We start from the raw sequence: 22,271 nt of genomic DNA, 5'->3' as shown, positions 1-22,271 counted from the left end.
GGCCCTGTTGGCGTCCGTAAAAGATGATCTTGGTTTGCGTAAGGCTGGGTCTATCCTATTCCTTGCAGTTGTGGCATGTCATATATTGGTCAGACAATCAGGACTGTGGAAGACCGGTGTATTGAACATAAGCGTCACACACGCTTACAACAGCCGAGCAAATCCGCTATTGCAGAGCATTGCCTTGACACCGGTCATCCTATGGAATACAACAACACTGAGATTCTGGCTTGCACGTCCAGCTATTGGGATAATGTTATTAAGGAAGCTGTTGAAATCAGACTATCAAGCAACCTTATAAACAGAGATGGTGGATTTTGTTTAAATGCTCCTTGGAATCCGGCCCTGTCTCTCATCAAAAAACAGAGGGACAGAATTAGTGCTACCTCACCTGTTGAGTAATAGTAACTATCGATATTTCTGATGTTGGTTATCTTTGGTTGTGTTGACACTTGTTCTGTGCGTGGTGTCTTCCTTGTTTCTCCTCTGTGAACCGAGGTATTAAATTTGCTTGCACATTTTTTCTACCTTGCATTTGTGCCTTGAGAATGGCAGGGTGTGCTCCTGTCGAAATATCGGCGATGTTCGACGACGTCATCCGGCAGCAAACCCGTAAGTTATTTGAACATTCGATTCGCCGGGAAAAGTTAAGCTTTCAGATACAATGTTTTTGAAGTTTTTCTTGGACCAGCGTTCCCGCATGTTACCAGTATTAGAAGACACTGGCGGCCTCTGTTATCGATACTAACACGTTTAGTCACAGAAGCCTCATTGCTAAATGAATTAGCATTTCGTAGACGAGTAATGGAGCGGCCGCGCTAACTACTTGCACACGCTTACGGCACCGTCATTGGTACCTCGATTTCTACACTGGGAACACCTACAAACCAGTTGTGTATCGCCATCTACGGTACTTGTCTGTACACTTTAGCTCTTCGCACATCAGAATGCGCAGAAATGGCGGCAGAGTGATTCGTGCCACTTGCTGCGTCGTCATCGTGTGCATCACACTGGAGCTATACCTGCTGCTGCCCGCCTCTCTGGTCTGCCTTTCACCTAAATCGGAACACGTGAGTACCATGCTAAGTCAATCGTGAAATAATGTTCTGACGTCCCTTGCTATACCAGCACCAGACGACAGCAGGACACAGAAGGATAACATAAAAGAAAACGTCGCAAACCTATAGCGTATGATCACAACCCTGTTTATACAGTGAAGACTACGATCAAAAATTATCGTTATCGTGTGCGTCTTGACAATCACAGTGTACGTCTTTGACATGAACATTTTTGACTTTCGCCATACCAGTTGGCGTCATCCTGAATGCTTTTCTATCTCCTATAGCACTAATATTTATTTTATTTAACCCATGGAAAGTTGGAGATTTAAACAATACTTTATTTTCGGTTGTTTCATTATGAATTGTGCATGAAGCAGTCTTCCTATTGGCTGCATAAGACACAATGGGCAATACTTCGACTGACAACACTTCACTGGAACAACTACAGAAGATTTGTGAGTAATACAAGACTTAATGTGATCAATGATACATGAATGGCACGTGTACTGCAGTATATTTACCGAATACAAGCAACCACTTTGTGAGAAGTTAAATGCACAGTATTAAACCGACACGGTATTGATGAGGGATGATTCAGCCCCGGCGTTATCATTAACTATAAAGGCAATAATGTATGAGAGGATGCCAACTAAGTCGTAGTGTGTACACATGTAATCAACAACGGTGTCGTATGTGGTATGCCCCATCGGCGCCTCCTAACAGGACCACATATTTCTCACAAAGACTGATAGGGGGCCGCATATCAACCACTTTGACAGCTAGAAAACACACACTTGTAAATAATGTTCATTCCTTAGGGCATTCCACTCATGTCTAATGCTGAGTTTGTCAATCTGTGCCGGAATCTGTGAACTTAGTAGTATTCTGCGGAGGTGAAAATCTTGTAAGCGTGGCGCCTGCATTGTCCAAGGACGCTACGTGCCCAGTGCATCAGAAACATACTGAATTCGCATCCAAGAGGTCGGCTGTTCAAATCCCAGTCTGGTCATCTAGACGTGGGTTTTCCATGATTTATCTAAATCACTTGTCGCAAATTCCGGGATGCTTCCTATGAAAGAGTGTAGCTAATTTCTTTCTTTAGCTTATACTGATATTCGACTTCATTTCAAATGACCATCTCGTCGACTAGACGTTTAAACCCAGTCTTCCTTCTTCCATTGTGCACTATTGTCCTTACCAGCATACGGAACAAGCACATTTTGTTGATTAGGTGCCAGTGAGAAATCGTACCGAATACGTAACAGAAATCAAGGAAAACAGCACTACCTGGCTTCCGGTGTCTACCGCCTTCTGGATCTGGACGAACAGAACGAATTGAGTTGCACACGATCCTTGTCTTCGGAACGCATTTTGATTCTTACAGAGGAAATTTTAATCTCCAGAAATATCATAATATGCAAGCATAAAACATGTTCTAAAATTCTACAACAGGCCGATGTCAGAGATGGAGGCCTATAGTTCTGTGCTTCTGTTCGACGACCATTCGTGCGTTTTTCCAATCACCAAGAATACTTCGCTCCTCCGGAGACCTACCGTACATCGCTGCTAGAAGAGGGGAAATTTCTTTCGCGTACTTTACATAGAATAGAACTGGTATCCCGTCAGGTCCAGTGGGCTTCCCTCTGTTGAGGGATTTCAGTTGTTTTTCTACCCCATGATCGCTTACACTGAGGTGACAAAAGTCATGACCTTCAACAGTACCTCCTAATGTCCTGTGTGACTTCCTTTTTCCTGGCGTAGTGCAGCACTCGATGTGTCATGGACTCAGCAAGTCGTTGGATGTCCCCTGCAGAAATATTGAGTCAAATGGTTCAAATGACTCTGAGCACTATGGGACTTAACATCTGAGGTCATCAGTCCCCTAGACTTAGAACTATTTAAACCTAACTAACCTAAGGACATCACACACATCCATGGCCGAGGCAGGATTCGAACCTGAGACTGTAGCAGCAGCGCGGTTCTGGACTGAAGCGCCTACAACCGCTCGGTCACAGCGGCCGGCAAATACTGACTCATTCCCCCTCTATAGCCATACATAATTCTGGAAGTGTTTCCGGTTCAGGATTTTGTGCATGAACTGAGGTTTCGATTATGTCTCATAAATGTTCGATGGGACTGATGTCGGGTGATCTGGATGGTCAAATCATTCGCTCGGGCAGTCCAGAATGTTCTTCCAACTAATAGTGAACAGCTGTGGCCCTGTGACATGGTGCATTGTCATCCATAAAAATCCCATCGTTGTTTTGGAATATGTAGTCATGAATGGCTGCAAATGGTCTGCTCCAGTCAATGTTCGGATCAGTTGGACCAGAGGACCGAATCCATTCCGTGGCCTGAATGCTATCATCAGCTTTTACGAACGGAAATCGGGACTCATCTGACGAGGCCACAGTTTTCCAGTCTCTAGGGTCCAACCAATGTGGTCACGATCCCAGACACTGGAGGCAATGTAGTGCTCTTAGCAGAAAAATTCGAGTCGGTCGTCTGCTGCCATAGCCCATTAACGCCAAATTTAGCCACACTGTCTTAACGGATACGTTCGTCGTACGTCACACATTGATTTCTGCGGTTATTTCACGAAGTGTTGCTTGTCTGTTAGCACTGACAACTCAACGCAAAGGCGGCTGCTCTCTGTCGTTAGGTGATGGCCATCGGCCACTGCGTTGTCCGGGGTGAGAGGTAATGCCTGAAATTTGATATTCTCAGCACACTCTTGACACTGTACATCTCGAAATACTGAATTCCCTAACGATTTCCGACACGAAATGTCCCGTGCGGCTAGCTGCAATTACCATCCCGCAGTCCGTTCAAAGTCTGTTTACTTGTCGTGCGGCCACAATCACTTTGGAAATCTTTTCACATGAATGAATGCACTGGCCTTTTATACCTTGCGTACGCAGTACTACCGGCGTCTGTGTATATTCGTATTGCTATCTCATGACTTTTGTCACCTTGGTGTATTTCGATACTTGCCATTTTGTCACTTGTGCGACGATTTGACGAAGGTACTACAGTGAGATCTTCTTCTGCGTGAAACAGTTTTGGAAAAATACGTTTTACATTTCGAATCTTATGTGTCCTTCTCCACTTCAGTTCCGTTATGGTCACAGAGCGCCTGGACAGATAGCATCGATGTGTTAGTTGATCTAAAGCAAAGACCAAAATGTCTAAGGACTTTCTGTCAAGTCGTCAGATAGAATTTTACTTTCTAATTCATTGAACGCTTCACATTCGACTTTGCTTACTGATACATGGTTAAGAGTGTAACACTACCAATTTCGGTCCATAATGGCTGCGGTATCGACGGTTCTTTCGGCGATCGTTTTCGGCGCGTCTTGCTCCGCCGTCATCTCCGCAGAAGAAACACTTAAATCGGCAGCCGCAAGCCATCGGTAAAGAGGGCTTGCCAAACTCCACCGTGTGTCACTACAAGTGAAACCAGAGGACGCCGAATTCGCAATTGTGATTGCTTCGCGCGTCTTTCTTGACCGCCTTCCTCAGAGCTCCGCCTCATATTTTCCTTACTGAATATTGACGATCAAGACTAGTGGAGCAGAGAAAGAGAGAGGGACTGCAATACTGCAGAGAGACTCAAGGACACACACTTAAATTAGCTTTATACAGAACATATTGAGCATAAATACAGTTGCATTTTAATACTTCTATAGTTTTTGATGTGTTCTAGAGTGTCCAACCACCTCGTTAGACCACTGGACAGAACAAACCCATCATTAGATTTCATTAAAACAGACGAAGCCTTACAAATTCTAAGAAAAATAAATATATAAATAATCGACGGACCACGAAGAAATTATCCGAACTGGATGGAAAACGGTAGATGTAGCGTACACGTATAGACAAACAAGCGATTACAATTTCAGAAAAATTGGATGGTTTATTCAAGAGAACGAGCTCCACAAATTCAATAAGTCAACAATGCGTTGATCCATCTGGTCCTAATGCAAACAGTTATTTGGCTTGGAGTTGACTGATAGTTGATATCGTGCAAAATGCTATCCAATTGGCGCATTAGATAGTCTATATCCTGAGCTTGTTGGAAGGCCCTACCCTTAATGCTCCGAACGTTCTCAATTGGGGAGAGATCTGGGGACATTTCTGGTCAAGGTGAGGTTTGAAAAGCACGAAGACAAGCAGTAGAAAGTCTCACAATGTGCAGCCGTCACTATCTTGTTGAAATGTAAACCCAGGATGGCTTGCCATGAAGGGCAACAAACAGGGCGAAGAAAATCGTCGACATACCAATATGATGATCAAAGTGGCCCTGCTGTGAAATGTATTGTTACCCCAGACCATCACTCCCAGTTGTCGTCGGGCCGTATGGTGCGAGTCAGGGAGTCTCCAGATACGTCTCCAGTGGTAATCGAGGCTCAGTTCGAAGTGGGACTAATCACTGAAGACAATTCTACTCCGGTCAATGAGATTTCAGGGTTAAGACATGTCTGGTGACGTCCTAGACAGTGGTGGGAAGTAGTAGGGAATTGGTAGCGTGAGGACACTGCTGATATCAAACTGATATGCAAATTAATTAAATTGATCAATTAATCACCCCCGCCCCCGCCCACCTCCCAAGACCACGTCCACCCTACCCACAGCTACATTCTCTTGAATTATAGCTTCTGGTTGGCGAATGGAAAATGACTGTGTTTTTCTTTTTTAATAGTTGTTTTATTATAGGAGTCGAGTTGAAGTTAAATAGTCCAGCACAAAACGGCGGGCCAGTATCCTACGAGACTGTAGCTCTCCCTTGGTCGGGATAACGGTCATTTATCATGGTTCTGAGTGATGCCGGCCTCGCGATTTGTACTGAAGGCACTGCAGTGTAAGGCTGTGCTCACTTTATGCGGGAGGGGCTTTCTGTTTCGCAAACAGCCGACTTTTGAAATAGCCATCTGGAGCTCCTCCGGATGGGTGGGTTTATACTGCTTCATTTCTCATTTTGTGTTGTCTAGGACCGTCGCCTCAAAGCAACACCGACTCAAAGGAAGGCCTCGGCGCTTGTTGGTGACGTCATGTCAACTAGGCACGGCGAACGCCAGGTCTGTTGCAGGCAGAAACGCCTGGGCGTGCTTATCACTATAAATCTCTTATTTTTGGACAAACTGTTTGGTATTGTTTTGGATTCTGCAGTTTAATTAAGTGAAAGAGTTTCTTACTGTTGTAAAGCTGCAAATGAAGATCATAGTTCTGTATTACTGAATCCTGTCCAAACAAACGTAGATCATTATGAGAAGATGCTTTGCCCCATTGGAAGCTTCGGAAATTTTGCATTCGAGAAACTATATTTAGTTGATCCATTTTGTTATCGAAACTTACCCCAACCCTCTTACAATGAACTCGTTTCTTTTATTTATTTATTTTCGTTTGACATCGTCGCTGGAAATGTGAACTAATTTACATGTGTAAATGTCCAACTGTTGCCAGTCATTAGATAAGAGCCGTTTTCAACGAAAGGAATTCTAAACAGGAAACAAAATAGCTTCATACATCGAAAATACTGCTGACGTTAAACTTTTTTAAACATGCACATTATAAAATATAAATATTTCCCTCTTGCAACTGAAAGGAGAAACCTTAAAAGATAAAACAAATTTATTTGATAAAACAAGTATCTCTCTTTTGCCTCTTCTTGTGTCGCCCACCCCCTCCCCCAACGTGTACAATCGCAAGATACTTCATTAACATTCAGTGCTCCTCACCCCATAGTCAACCAAGATAACTAAAGAAGAGCACCAATATGTTCACAGTTTCTTATGAAAGCAACCCAGTACAAACGTAACTTTACAAATAAGGTAAAGAAGCACGAATTCTATTGCTGCTGGACCATGAAGTTGTTTTCGTATGTCAAAACAGGTGGAAATTAAAGTTCAGAAGTACACTATCTGTTAAGAAGTGTAATGAATTGCACAATTAATTGATTGCAAAAATCTCTCAGAACAATGTGTGTTGGTCAACTACCGCCAATAGTTTCACATTTTCCTGAGTCAGAGAGGGAGACACCACCATTATGAGTATGACTGCACCAGACCTGGCGTTCGCCGTGCCTAGCTGACGTGACGTCACGAACAAGTGCCGACGCTTCCTTTGAGCCGGTGTTGCTCATAGGCACACCACATATCGTGAGTGCCGCAGAGGGCCTACAGTGGTACGCGGGTTGGCAGATAACAGTAAAGGGCGCACAGCGGTCGTCGGACACAGCCACTCTCTGTCTAGGGAGGTGGTGCAGGGGGGCTGTGTCGCTATATTTTTGAAGAACAAGTTGCTCTGGACGCGGCCGTCCTTTTATCTGCTATTGTTTAGTTGACTGTACATGCTATTGGCGTAGGAGCGTCGCCTCATGCGGTGCCTTCACCACTGTAGCTTCCGCGCAGTCTCCAGCCCCCTCCCAGCAGGTAGCAGCTTGCCAGCCTGGCGGCATTCGCGACTGCTGCCTCGCGCCACATGAAAGGTTCTGCGCCACGTGAGCTGAGGCGAGTGTTGTTAGGCGGTCTAATGCTGCAACCACGACCCATGTGTTGCTCGTCCACGTGCCTGGCGGTCTACTGGTGACCACGTGTCAGCCTCCATCAGGGGGGCAGCAGACAGCAGCTGTAACCTGTATAGAATTCTGCTCTCACGCCACACTTTGTTGGTTACTACCGATTTCAAAGGTAAGCTTCTTCCGCCACAGCTCTGCCCTAAGGATAACATCGACATATATTTGGAGGACTGCAGCTGGCACCGGGCCTGCCAGATTTTCCATCTGTGTCAGACTGGACAAGGAATGTTTTTCTAAAGCTAGCAGCTGCATCCAATTTTCGATCCACTTGCCAGAAAACACAGGATGGGTGTATCAGACTACCCATCTGTCTCAGAATGAACAATGTTTTTCTAAAGCTAGCAGTTGCATCCAATATTCCATCCATTCGCAGTCAAACACAGGATGTTTGTCTCAGATCTTTCTTTCCTCCCCCCACAGAAGTGATACTTTCCTCAAACAGCTGCACCAAGCGCGCTTGAAGAAAAAAAAGAGTGCAAGTTATAATTCGCAGGTATGACACTCTGAGTTACTGTGCCTGTGGGAGTGGTGGTGTAGCACGGAAGCTACAATGGTGAAGTCACTACATGAGGCGACGCTCCTACGCCAATAGCATGTATAGCCAACTAAACAATAGCAGATAAAAGGACAGCTGCCTCAAGTGCAACTTGTTCGTCCAAAATATAGCGACACAGCCCCCCTGCACCACCTCTCCTACACAGAGAGTGGCTGTGTTCGACGACCCTTTACTGTTTTATTGCCGACCCGCGTACGGCTGCAGGCCCCTCCGCGGCAATCGCGACATGCGGTATGTCTTTGAGGCGACGATCCAAGACAACACAAGAGGGAAATTAAGTAGCATACTCCACCCATCCGGAGGACGCTCCAGATGTCTATTTCAAAAGCCGGCTGTTTGAAAAACAGAGAGCCCCTCCCGCATAAAGCGAGCACAGCCTCACACCTTAGTGATTTCAGAACAAACCGTGACGCCGGCATCACTCAGAACCGTGGTAAATGACCGCTACCCCGACCAAGGGAGAGCTACAGCCTCGTAGAGAACTCGCCCGCCGTTCTGCGCTGGACTATTTAACATCAACTCGACTCCTATAGTAAGGCAACTATTAAAAAAGAAAAACACAATCATTTCCCATTCGACAACAACAAGCTATAATTCAACAGAATGTAGCTGTCTTGTACACTATGACAGGTCCTCTTCTACCAATGCTATGCTATATCATACTAGCGTTTCTGAAACAAATCGTGAAAGTCTGTCTTGCCCTGTGTAGGTGGAAGAGTAAAATTTCGTTTAAAGATATCGCCACAACGGAAAAAAAGGAACGCTTATCAAGAATCATTCTGTAGCGCCCTAGCCATCTCTTCCACCCGCCAGGCGGCACGTCATTGATATCAATTTGATAGGCTAATTAATTGAATTGATCGTGAGAGTCACTTTCCACTGTGAAATTTTTTCCCTGCATAATAACACCAGTTAGTAACGGCAGTTTTTGAGTTGTATTGCAATTTTATGCCATCCTTGTGCAGCACTATGCATGTTGTTGTGTAATTAGGCCCAATCTTTTTGATTAATTACGTAATAAGGATCAATCTTTGCGTCAGTTTCCCGACCAAAAAAAAAAGTAGACTAACCTAACCTTCCCCCCCCTCCCCCTCATGTCGACAGTTTCCTTGTGTTGGGGGCGAGCACTTGGGCTTTCCATCCAGTAGAATCAGGATTCAAGTCCTCAAAAGTGCAAGCGCCTCTAGTGGTTTAATTGTGTTAGGGGGGGGGGGGGGGTACACTTGGGCTTTCCGCTCAGAAGGACCAGGGTTCGAGTCACTGAAAGGATACTGGCAATTTTAATTTCCCTCCAATTCGCACGTGTGGAGAGTGAGGGTGAGGTGGGGTGGGATGTCAGCATAGCCCTGGTACAAAGAAATTCTCCCCAATAGTCGAAGTTCTTATCAAAATTCCAATTTCCCGCCAAAATTCAAAATTTCTCCCAATAGTGTAGGTTGGGGGAAGGGTAGGGGAGGGGCGTGGGAGTGGGGGGGGGGGGGGGAGTAGAGGTTGAGGCACACGTGCGGCTGAGAAAAACACATGACGTCATCCGGGGTGAGGGATGGGTGGGGGTGACCAGGTGCGGGGGTGATTAATTGATCAATTTAATTAATTAGCAAATCTATTTGATACCAAAAGTGTCCTCGCGCCGCCAGTTCCCTACTATTGTGGGATGCCAACCTTAGTGTTGTCCACCATACAGCCCGACAGCTATGACTGATGGTCTAGGATGGCATTTCATTTCGTAGCAGGACACCTTTGGTTGTCATCCGCAGCAACCTTACAGCTCAGCGATACGTCGACGACATTCATCGCCCCGGTTTGTTCCTGTGCATGCTAAACCATCCTGGGCTTGGATTTCAGCAAGAAAAAGCCCGTTTACGCATAATGAGTGTTTATACTGCTTAACATCTTTCTTGTGAAACCCTACCACAGCTAGAAAGGTAGCCAGACGTCTCTCAGACCGGGAACGTTTGGAGCATTATGAGCAGGGGCCTCCAAGCAGTTCTGGATCTTGACGATCTAACGCGCCAGTCAGACATATTCGCGCACTACATCCCTCAGGAGGACATCCAACAACTGTATCTATCAGTGGAATGCTGAATAACTGCTTTCATAAGGTTCAGAGGTGGAACGTTATTGAGGTGCTCAATTTGCGAAGCTCGTTCAGTTGAATAAATAATCCAATTTTTCTGAAATTGTAACCATTTGTTTGTCTATATATTTACATCACATCCAGTTCGCACAATTCTTTCGTGATAAGTCGCTTTTCTGATATTATTATAACATGATTAAGCCACAGTTACATCGACAATACATAAAAACAACGCCAAGGTAATTTCCTTTACATCTAGACTGATGAGCCAGAACATTGTGACCCCTGCTTAATAGTTTGTTTGTCCGTCTTTGGAACGAAATACATCACTGATTCTGCATATTAGGAATCCAATAGTTTGTTGTTACGTTTCTGGAGGTATATAGTATTAGATGTGTAGGCACTGGTCACGTAATTCTTGTAAATAACGGGTCACTAATTTGCGTACTCGGTAATATCGCCCGATAGCGACCCAGATGAGTTCCATAGAATTTACAGCAGGCGAATTTGGTCGCCAAGACATCAATATGAGTTCACTACAATGGCGCTCATGCGGTTCTGGCTTTGACACACTGTTTTACTACTGAAATATTACAAGGCCGAGGGGAAAGAAATGTAGCATGAAGGGATGCAAGGGTTCGCAGCTGACAGCGTGTCTTCGATTATTACCACAGATCCCATGTAAGTACAAGTGAATGTCTCACATAGCATAATACTGCTCCCACCATCCTGGGTCCGTCGCGGGTTGACGTTCCGAGCCGCCGTTCACCTCGTTAACAGCGTTTGTGGAGACGACCATCGACCTAGTGTAGCAAAAATATGATTCATCCGAAGAGCTGATACGTTTCAATTGATCGACGGTCGAATCTCAATGATCCCGTGCCCATGGCAATCGGAAGTGAAGATGTCGTTGCTTAAATATGTGAACACGTAGGAGTGATCTGCTGCGGTGCTCCATGTTCGACAACGTACGATGAACGGTGTGTCTGAGACACCTTGCGTGCACAAGCATTGTGCGCTTTTGGTAGAGATGCCACAGATTACTATCTATCCTCCCTTACAGAGCAGACAAGCCTCCGAACCCCACTTTCTGGTAAGAGTCGTGGACGTCCAACCACTTTTCACTCAATGGTAGTTTCACTGTCCTCCTATATTTTTCCGTAGATTCTCACGACAGTAGCACGCGAACATTTGACTAACTACGCCGTATTTGAGAGACTAATTTACAGGCTCTGCCTAAGAGTAATCTGCCCTTTGTCATAGTCGCTTATCTGAAGTGTTTTCCCCATTTTCAGCCCATATCTTCCCTAGGGTGATTCCCCGTGCGTACCTGCTCCGCTTACGTTCTTCTGTAACCACGTCACGTCCCCGGAACGCCAACAGGCGGCACCCAACGTCGCGATGAGCAGTGGTCATAACGTTTTGGCATATTAGTGTATTGACGATGCCACTTTGACTTTATCATATGAGGATAATACAGGGGTTCGTCTGTTTGAAATAGATCTCAAGATGGTCATTGTGGCCCGATACCAATAGTATGAAGACATTTATGTGATCATAGACTGTAATTAAAGAAACAAATTCCCTCTGCTAGTGTCGTTGCAGATCTTCGATGAACTGTCATGGTTTGCTAATCGTATATCTCAGACTCTGTATCACTGCCGGGTACAAGCGCCAGTGTCGACTTTAGTTTTCTTGATTTGTTGTCATACTCACCGAATGTGAACGCTGTTGATAAAAGAGAGAAATAAATAGCGAGACGGAGAAATAAATGACACTTTTATAATAGCCAATAATTACACTGTCATCACCGCGATCCATGACGGTCCCTTGGATATTACAAAAAGTGGGACGTGGTTCTTATTAGGATGTGTGATCACCACGGACGGCAACGAATGCTCTGAAACGTGCTCCCATGTTGGCCACAGGGTTGGTAAAGGAGTTATTCTCCTCGACCACCACAGCTGACAGCTGCTGAAAAATCTTTGGTGTATATTGATATGTTGTAATACGCCTTCCTAAAGCGTTACATACGCTCTCGACGGGATTTAAGTAAGACGAACGGGAAGTCCAGTCAACTTGCCGAATATTCTCTCGTTGAAAGCGCTTCACCACCTGCGCAGTTCGATCAGGTTGCGGATTGTTATCAATAAAAATGAAGTCAGGGCTGAACACATCCTTGAAGAGACGCACGTGAAGGAGTAGTACAGTGTCACAAAAACGTAGAGCGGTGAGTTCACCGTGTTAAAAGATTTGGAGGTCAGTACATACGCGTAACAACATGCCTCCCTGCACGATAGTACATGGACCACCGCGTTCCACAATCTTGCTGGGTGTATTACGTGTTCCCACCCCACGGGCTATCTTGTTGTCTACAGGACGTTAACAACACCAGAAGACTGAAGCGAAATGCACGAAGAAGTGAGAGGACCGACGATTGGTACAGGGTCTGGAAGTTGACCCTGAACGTACAGAAATGTAATATGTTGTTTATAAATATGCGAAGAGACAAAACACTGAAAATGAGAACTACCGTAAAATACTTAGGAACAACCATCCAGAGCGACCTGAAACGGAAGACCACATCAAATACATTTTAGGAAAAGCAGATTCCTGGCTGACATTAACTGGGTAGAACCTTCAAGACATGTAATTCGTCCACGAAAGATGTGGCTTAAGTAACATTTGTTCAGTCCATTCTCCAGTATTCCTTATCACTATTAGCCCTTACCAAATCGTGTTATTAATTGAAACAACAATTTTACTATTACTAGTTACCGTTTATTTATCTCCACGATACGTTTCAAAGGTTGAAACCTCCATCATCGGGTGGATTTACATTTGTTAGTGTGACATTTGTGTGTGTATTGTGTTACGATTTTTTGGAGGAACTTGTGGCACTGTCTAGTGGAGAAACAAAACACTATTTCAGAACATGGGTTTGGGTGTTTTTTGACAAAAAATCAAACTTTTATCTAATGGTAAACATAAAATAGGGAAAATAAAGTACCTCCAGTGGTCACAGGTTTCTTTAACTATCGTAACACATCACATGTATACTGCCATATTTTGTGAACAAATATGGCGTCGGAAACTACTGGGTGCACGGATTGTAAAGCAGAGGAGAAAACATTATCACAAGGTACAAAGAATATAGTCATACCAACATTATTACAGAATCAATTTTAAAGGATTGGGAGGTGTTGTTTTGAGGTGTCGAATACATTTGTTGGAATAAATACTTCAGGTGGTATATAAATCTAATTTTGACAAGTTGAAATAGCTTAAACTGCAAACTCGTTTATAAAATCAGTTGAAGTGTTACAAACTGTAAATGCAATAATCATTTTGGCTACAGTGGTATAATTATACACTAATAACAATTTTGGTTGGGAATCGTAGATAGATACGGAAGGCTGGAGGCAGAGGGGGAGAAAGAGAAAGTGAGAGGGATAGAAAGGGTGCAAACAGTGATTTTATGAGAGCAAACTTTACAAAGCAAGGGATCCTAAGGTTATATCTGTTACATCTAATAACTGCCTAAAGAATGTTGTAATACATTGTTTAATGCTTCAAAATATGCAGATGGATGTCTGATTTGTGCCAATAGTTTATGTACACGTAGTTTCAAGCTGACAAGGGGTACAAGCTGTTGGTATGATGATATACCTGTAAATGAGGTCAATCTCTTTTACACTGTACGTCCGTCATGGTAACATAACTAAATATTTATGGTAAATATTAAGATGAAGATGTGTGTGTGTGTACACTGCAATTTTAATGACGTACGCAGTTGCTGAAAACAGAGATGACAGTATTTTGTTATAGTCATTTTTGTCATTTGAGATGGATTCTGGTTGTTTCATTTGATGTCTGTATATTTGGAGTGTTTCAAGGATGTCTAGTTTTCTGCCTTTTTGTTGGATGTGTAGGATGCTGATACTTGTGTTGTTAACATGGTGTTTTGTTTCGGGCAGCTATTGCTGACGTGTGGCATTTTTTTGTTTTTTATTGTTGCCATGTGTTCCTTGAATCTAATCTCAAATGATCTGCCTGTCTCGCCTACGTAGAAGCAGTCACAGTCCAAACATTCGATTTTGTACACATCTATGTGATGAAGTAGGTTGCGTGTGCTGATGTTGTGGGGTAACTTCTGTCCAATCCTATTGTCTGTTGTAAAGGATATGCTTATGCCTTTTCGTTTGAAGATATGAAATGTTACCTAGAAAGGGGATTGTAAGGAAAATGTTATTTTCTTTTTGTTTTTTGTGTTGTTATTTCTTTGGCATTATTGAGTGCTTTAGGGTGTCTACTATGGAGCTGTTATAACCATTTGCAGTAGCTGTTCGTTTTATTATTTCAATTCCTTGATCACATTTGTCTTCAGAGAGTGGTAGATGGATAGCTGTATTGATCACGTACTGGAATGCTGCCATTTTTTGGGTTGTGCGGTGGCAAGAGGAGTTGTGGATTGTAGTATGTGTTGTGGTAGGCTTCCGATAATTTTCAAAGTGATCTACGTCATTTCTTATTCTAATGTGAGAGGAAGTAATGTGTTGTCCGACTCTTCCCGGAACACACTCTCTCGGAATTTACACGGTAAAATTCTCCTCGATCACAACGCCTCTTTTTTACTATCTCAAATTCTTTGAGAATTTTGAAGAGAAGCATACACATTCAATAATTAGAGAACACTTAAAAACGCAACGGAATTTACACATGTCAAAAACATAGAAGTACCTATTGGTGCCACACTTGCCTCATTTGACATACAAAACCTTTATTCGTCTGTGCCAATAAACCCCACACTACAGATAATCAATGCCAACCTATAAAAGCACAAAAAAATTCCTTCAACCCACATTACTGAGCTAATGGACCTGCTTGAATCCACACTTTCACACAACTATTTTAAATTTAACAATAATATTTACATACAAACAGATGGTATGACAATGGGCTCGAATCTTTCCGGATTGTTAGTTGAAATATTTATAAGTAACTAAGAAGACAAAATCCTGAATTCCAATCACCACCTCCTGAAAAATATCATCTACTACTACAAATATGTAGATCGTCGCGAAATGACAAAGACGAGAAAATCACATAAATTAGAGCTCATTTGGACGTTTACCGGGAGTGATTCTTCCCACACGCCTTCGCAAATAGTACCCTCCGCATCACACCGTAATCTGGCTTTCGAAGTATAGACGTAAATGTAAACGCAGAAGTCAAAACGCACGGCATCTGCTCCTCAGTCAGAAATGACTGAATGTCTATTACAAAAGACTGTTTTTCAACTCCACACCGTTTGTCGCAGCAAATATGATTCAATGACTTTTGCTTACATCAGTCCTCTTCCCAATCCATGCTCCTTCCATCCCCTCGTCTTGATTGAAACTTTACACTTCTAAGAAACAATATATAAACAATATATAAATTCTCTTACAAATAAATTTTTCACTATAATTTCGCATATTAGTTTTAAATAGGACAGAGTGTAATCTGATAAATACTGGAGAGCCAAGGAAACTGGTACACCTGCCTAATATCGTGTAGGGCCCCCGCGAGCACACAGAAGTGCCCAACACGACGTGGCGTGGACTCCACTAATATCTGAAGTAGTGCAAGAGCGAACTGACACCATGAATCCTTCATGGCTGTCCATAAATCTTACGGAAGAGTACGAAGGGGTGGAGATCTCTACTGAACAGCACGTTGCAAGGCATCCAAGATATGCTCGATAATATTCATGCTTGGGGTGTCTGGTGGCCACCGACAGTGTTTAAACTCAGAAGAGTGTTCCTGGAGCCACTCTGTAGCAATTCTGGACGTGTGCGGTGTCGCATTGTACTGCTGGAATTGCCCAAGTCTGTCGGAATACACAGTGGATGCAGGTAATCAGAAAGGAGGCTTACGTGTGTATCACCTGTCAGAGTCGTATCTAGATGTATCAGGGGTCCCGTATCACGCCAACGGCACACGCCCCACACCATTACAGAGCCTCCAGCAGCTTGAAGAGTCCCCTACTGGCTTGCGGGGCTCATGGATTCATGTGTCATGTGTTGTCACACTGCTTTCTGTTCCTGGTCTTCAGAATTCAAGTTGTACATTTTTTATTGAACATAGGTGCTACTGCTTCCTTCAAGTACAGTATATATCAATACAATTTAAAATAGTTATCGTAAGCCTTTTCTTCGAGTGTTTTCGTTAACTCTACAAGGCCGTAATCAACACCTAGAGCTTTATTCTTTGAACCGACTTACTGCTATCTAATTCTTACCTCACAACTGACAGACCATTCTGGTCTTCAGATTTTACAGAACCCTTGCGCCAAAATATTTTGAATTGCTCTTTTCACTTTCAAAATGGTCCTGAACTTTCTGGTACGCACATACTATGTTTTGCCAACGTTTCAGCAGTCATGCAACACACAGTAAATGAGTGTGTGTCTTGAAATATTCGACTTCCAGGTAAGTACAAAATGCTACATCACTTTATTTGTAGATTAAATGAAAAACAAAAATTCATCTTATATCTTGATTCGATGGTAATTTTCCAGCAGCATCGAAGGCTCTGAATGAATTAGCAGCCGATTTTAGGACACGTTTGTTTTTATTAGTCACGTGGCCAGTTCAGAGATATTGTAAGTGGTTCATTTTGTTGAACAGCCAAAAAATTTAGGCATTTTTACAGTATAACTGAATGTAACTAAGCTACTTACTTACTCACTGGTCATACCGCACTCGAGAGTCCATTACCGCAGCAACGTATTTTCGCCATCTGTCCCTGTCTTGGGCTATTTCCTTCCATTCACCTTCAATACCTAGGCTCCTCAAATCACCCTTCACATTGTCCTCCCATCTATGCCTCGGTTTCCATCTAGGTGCCCTACCAGTACTCTGTGCGCTGCCCTGCCGTCATCCATTCGAGCTACATGACCCACCCATCGCAGCCTACATGATTTAATAACACTGATTATGTCAGCGCTTGAACAGAGTTCGTGAACGTCTTCGTTATGCAGTTTTCGCCACTCTCCGCTAATGTCATCCCTTTTTGCTCAGAAAATTTTCCTCAAAATTTTGTTTTCAAATACTCGAAACGGCTTTTCATTCTGCACAGTGAGAGACCAAGTCTCACACCCGTACAGCATTACTGGTTTGTATATTCTAATCTTTTAATTCCTAGACAATATCGGTGATGAAAGTAATCTATTCAGTGAGAAGTAGCACGCAATTCCCGTCCGTAATCTCTTCTTTAGTTCGGATTCAATCTCATTTTCATTTCTCGAAGTGATGTCTACGCCTAGATACTTAAATGTGTTCACTTTTTCAAACTTTTTCCACACTCTCTGAATTATCTGCTGCCATTCGTACAATATATTCTAGAACTAAATTAAGAAGTAGCGGAGACAGGGCATTTCCCTGCTGAAGTCCGTTCTTTATTACAAATTTATCTGACTCCAATTTCTCCACCCGTACTCTACCTTTTGTGTTTTTCAAACTCGCTTCTATAAGTCTAACATACTTCTTTGGTATTCCAAGTTCCAAAAGAATTCCGTACAATTTTGATTGCAATACTGAGTCATCAACCATTAATATTCCAGAACTTAAAACTAGCAGTATCTGAAGTCTTTCATGATTCATGACATAACTTAGTTTTAATATTCGGAATAAGAAAGGTTACAACAAGAAAGATGCGCTCACCTGCACTGTGCCACTTTCTGTAAATTATTACACATATTTCTTGAAAGGATGAAGACGCTTATCACGTTAATACGTGGAGAGTTATTACTTGTACTTCTGTCACAAAAATAAAATTGGACTAATTTTTGGCTGTCCAACGTAACGATTCTCATTCGAAAACAAAACGTTCCCTCTGTACAAATATCAGTAACTATCTTGCAGAGTTTTCAGGCCCCCCGCGGCTGCAGCCAATTTACGGCAGCACGTTTACCGTAACTGAATTTCCTTCCAGTGACACAGGTCTTTCTGGTGCAGGTATCGGCACCGGAGAAGTACCGCGTGCGGCAGTTCGTGTCGGTGGGCGACCGCTGGCAGCAGCTGGCTGCGTCAGCGGGGGACTGGGCCACGTGCCTGGCGCTGCACGCGTCGCTGTCGCACGTGCACCACGTGGGGCGCCAGGCCCGCTTCTGGAGTGGGCCCCTCTCCGTCGCGCTCTTCGCCGCCGGGGACGACGTCCGCCTGCTGCTCGCCTACGTCACGTTCCTCAGGCGCTGTAGGCAACACGTGCGGGACCGGGTACGTCCGGCCACGAACTCCGCTGTTCTGCAACTGGGTGTCTGTCATATGCTCCTGAGATACTGTCACCGTCAGGGACTTTTTTGAAACAGATATTATGGACCTGTTAAACACAAGGTAGTGGAAGGACAGTCACAAAAATGTTAGAATTAAAAAAAAGTTGATTTTCAGCATATCCTTTACAGTGGACACAGGGACTTTGTAGCGTACGAGGTATCTTAAAAAAATACCGGAACATTCGTAATTTCGCGCCATTGGTGTATTGAACCGAAATGCGGTTGTCATCCCTGCACACGCCTATATTTAATGTGTAACTCCCGGAAGTTTGAAACTTCCTCGCATTGGTTCAAATGGTTCATATGGCTCTGAGCACTGACATCTATGGTCATCAGTCCCCTAGAACTTAGAACTACTTAAACCTAAGGACATCACACACATCCATGCCCGAGGCAAGATTCGAACCTGCGACCGTAGCGGTCACGCGGTTCCAGACTGAAGCGCCTAGAACCGCACGGCCACAGCGGCCGGCATGTCTCCGCAATATCCTTTCTGTCAGGAGTGCTAGTTCTGCAAGGTTCGCAGGAGAGCTTCTGTAAAGTTTGGAAGGTAGGAGACGAGGTACTGGCAGAAGTAAAGCTGTGAGGACGGGGCGTGACTCGTGCTTGGATAGCTCAGTTGGTAGAGCACTTGCCCGGGAAAGGCATAGGTCCCGAGTTCGAGTCTCGGTCCGGCACACAGTTTAAATCTGTCAGGAAGTTTCGAGAACGAGTTGTTCCTTAAGAGAATGATAATTGCTGATGAGTCGTGGGTCTACGGTTATGGTGTTAAGACTAAGGTTCGATCTTCACAATGGATAGGGAAAGGTTCTCAAAAACCAAAAAAGATTGTCAGCTCGGGTCAAATGTCATAGTCATGCTGATAGTTTTCTTTGACTTTCAAGGATTAATTCGTGCCGTAGGAACAAAGTGTAAGTCGATGGTACAATCGCGACGTGTGTGACGCCTGCTTGAAAATCTGTAAAGGAATTGTCCTGAAATGTGGCGAGACAATTCATGGCTCTTGCGTCACATAATGCACCCGCACATTCATCCCTCTTGGTGCGTGACTATTATAAAAAGAAATAAATTACTGTGCTCTCTCATCCTGTGTACTCTGCAGCCTTGGTCCCCGTGGACGTTTTTTTATTTCCAAAGTTTATAGCCCCGTTGGAAGGACGAAGTTTTGCAGCAATAGACGAGATAAAAGAAAATCCGCAGACGGCATTTCGCGCAATCCATCAAGAGGCGTACCAAGACTGCTTCCGGAAACGGAAACGGCTTTGTGAGCGGTGTATCAATTGTGGAGGAGAGTATTTCGAAGGATGTCATGCAGAATAAGTAAAAGGTACGCACAGGAAAATTTTGTGGACAAAGATCTGAATATTTTGAAGAGACGTCGTGTAAATAAACATTAGAAAGAAAGTGAAAAATGTAAAGAAAGTGCTTGATTAGCAGTTTACTGATATCGCTTCTGTCAGACTGTCATTGTGAACTTTAGAAGCGGCTGCTGCTCCGTTCATCTGGGGAAGGAACATGATTTGGCTGTGGGTCAGCAGCTAACAGACCGGCGTCATCCTCCTCCCCTGCTCCTCGTCCTCCTCACTGACCGCACGATCAGACAAGTCTCCATTCAGAAAGATAGTCGACAACTTCATCTCAACTTTTTTTGACCTGTATCCTTTAAGAAAATGATAATATTACCATAGTACCTACTTTGCTTACGTACAATAAAAATAATGCTTTAGATAATGTCATTTAGCATTAATATTAGCAAAGATAATCACCATTGATGCCTTGGGACTAGTGCTTGAAACTGTGGTACCAAGTCCCCCCCGTCCGTTGCAATGGGCATTACTATTAAGTTACCATATGAAAGAAACATGCAGTGAAACCAAAACTTACTGCTCAACAAAGCCATATAAACAAAACTTATAAATATCATCTGCAATATATTTTCATGGAATAAGTTCCGAGAAATACAGGGTAGTGAAGGAGTACTCGCCTGCTGTGGTAGCTGGCCGCGGTGGCCGTGCGGTTCTAGGCGCTCAGTCCGGAGCCGCGCGACTGCTACGGTCGCAGGTTCGAATCCTGCCTCGGGCATGGATGTGTGTGATGTCCTTAGGTTAGTTAGGTTTAAGTAGGTCTAAGTTCTAGGCGACTGATGACCTCAGATGTTAAGTCCCATAGTGCTCGGAGCCATTTTTTGAACCTGCTGTGGTAAAACGTCGTAAACAGAGTGGCTACTTGGCGTCAAGTGATCGTCGTGCCGTGTCTCCCGCCAGATGGCTGCACCATGCTGTCCATTCAAATGGACCACGGGATATACAGCATCTTTGATAGTACGACAGAAAACTCCATGTCCATTATAATGGCAATCGTGTCTCAGGGGAATATGAAAGTTTTCAGGCTAGGAAAAAGCTGTACATCATAAGCGACGGGCCTCAAAAGGGAAGCTGTAATCCAACTCAGTATCTTCACCATATTCCGAGACATTTATACTGGAATGTTCTTGAAGGGCACGGCACACGCTGTCTAATATCGGTACCCCACTACGACCCATAAATAATGTCTTCCGTTAGCAGTTAACTGTCTCATTTCTTCCATAGATTCTTGAAAGCTCAAGCGTTGATCTTGTCATAATTTCTAAGGACTTTTCTCCTTCTGCAGGTGTTGTAACTGCCTTGTCTGTCACTCCTAATTAACTGTTTTAAATGCTGCTGGCTTCACTATCTTGCTGAGGCTTCTCATATAATTTAACACTGTGTTATTCACTAAGTTTTCAGGCAAGTGCCACTGGATCTTGGGGAACTCCATCAATTTTGTTTCCATCTTACGACTGAACTAATCGACAGCATTGAATGATGTAATAACAGTGCGAGGGATCGATCTTTCTTCTTTCCATTGATATATAATACTTCATGTAATCTCTAACAGAAGTGATGAAGTATTACGAATAGCTTAAGACTACACTACACGGCTCTCACTCGTGGAAGTAGAGAACGACTTTGAAAAGCGGTATGGCTCGCAGCTGTGGAATTAATCTAATAGTTTAATTCCAAATAAATATACAAGACATGAGCCATGGCTTGTCAAAAACTAACGTCGTCACAAACAAAAAGTTTCGTCCCCTCGATACTTCAGGTTGATAACGTGTAAGACAGTCCTAACTCATATAGCGGCCTCAAATCAGTGAGGAAGAGAGCGCAGAAATTTCTTCAGCTGTATCAATATCCAGGCATAGTCACATGCCACTCACTGATGATCACATCACGCAGAGCTACCAAACTGCGATGACGTCGACCGATACATTTCCAACGTTCCAAATAGCCCCAAACATTTTAACAGCATTAAGACTGGGCGATTTAGTGTGTCAGTTGATGAAAGGTAGGTTGTGTTCACCAAATCAAGAACGGGTGCATCCCCGGCTGTTGGTGTACTGGAAGACGGGATGAGTCCACAGCATACCTAACAAGAAGATGAAGGAGCAGTGTTTGGTCACTGAGTATATTGATATAAACATACTAGCTCCAGCATAAAGTTTTAATCACTCAGGAAGTCTCAATTCGGTGCACACTCTGCTGCACAGTTAATATTCATTCTGGTAATAATCCCACCCAGACTATAAATAAGCCATTCTCCCAATATCCTTTCTTCCAGCCGTGCTAGACCCTCAAGTCTGCACAAGGTGTTCTGTAAATTTT

At 43.7% G+C, this 22,271-nt stretch overlaps 1 protein-coding gene across 2 annotated transcripts in view; it reads left to right on the top strand.

Moving 5' to 3' along the window:
* Nucleotides 1-835: 835 nt before the first annotated feature.
* Nucleotides 836-22,271, top strand: part of LOC126365859 (beta-1,4-glucuronyltransferase 1-like) — a 98,555-nt gene continuing 77,119 nt past the window's right edge. The window contains exons 1-3 of one of the 2 annotated variants that reach the window (XM_050008571.1): nt 856-1,070; nt 6,053-6,139; nt 18,272-18,532. In XM_050008571.1, the coding sequence (XP_049864528.1) occupies nt 948-1,070; nt 6,053-6,139; nt 18,272-18,532 (471 nt within the window). In that variant the 5' untranslated portion in view covers nt 856-947. Of the gene's footprint in view, nt 1,071-6,052; nt 6,140-18,271; nt 18,533-22,271 lie in introns of both variants that reach the window. The other variant, XM_050008658.1, reaches the window with a different exon arrangement.

The sequence above is a fragment of the Schistocerca gregaria genome, chromosome 1, assembly GCF_023897955.1.
Source record: "Schistocerca gregaria isolate iqSchGreg1 chromosome 1, iqSchGreg1.2, whole genome shotgun sequence".
In the NCBI taxonomy this organism is placed as follows: domain Eukaryota; kingdom Metazoa; phylum Arthropoda; class Insecta; order Orthoptera; family Acrididae; genus Schistocerca; species Schistocerca gregaria.
This window is presented reverse-complemented; position numbering and strand designations above follow the sequence as displayed.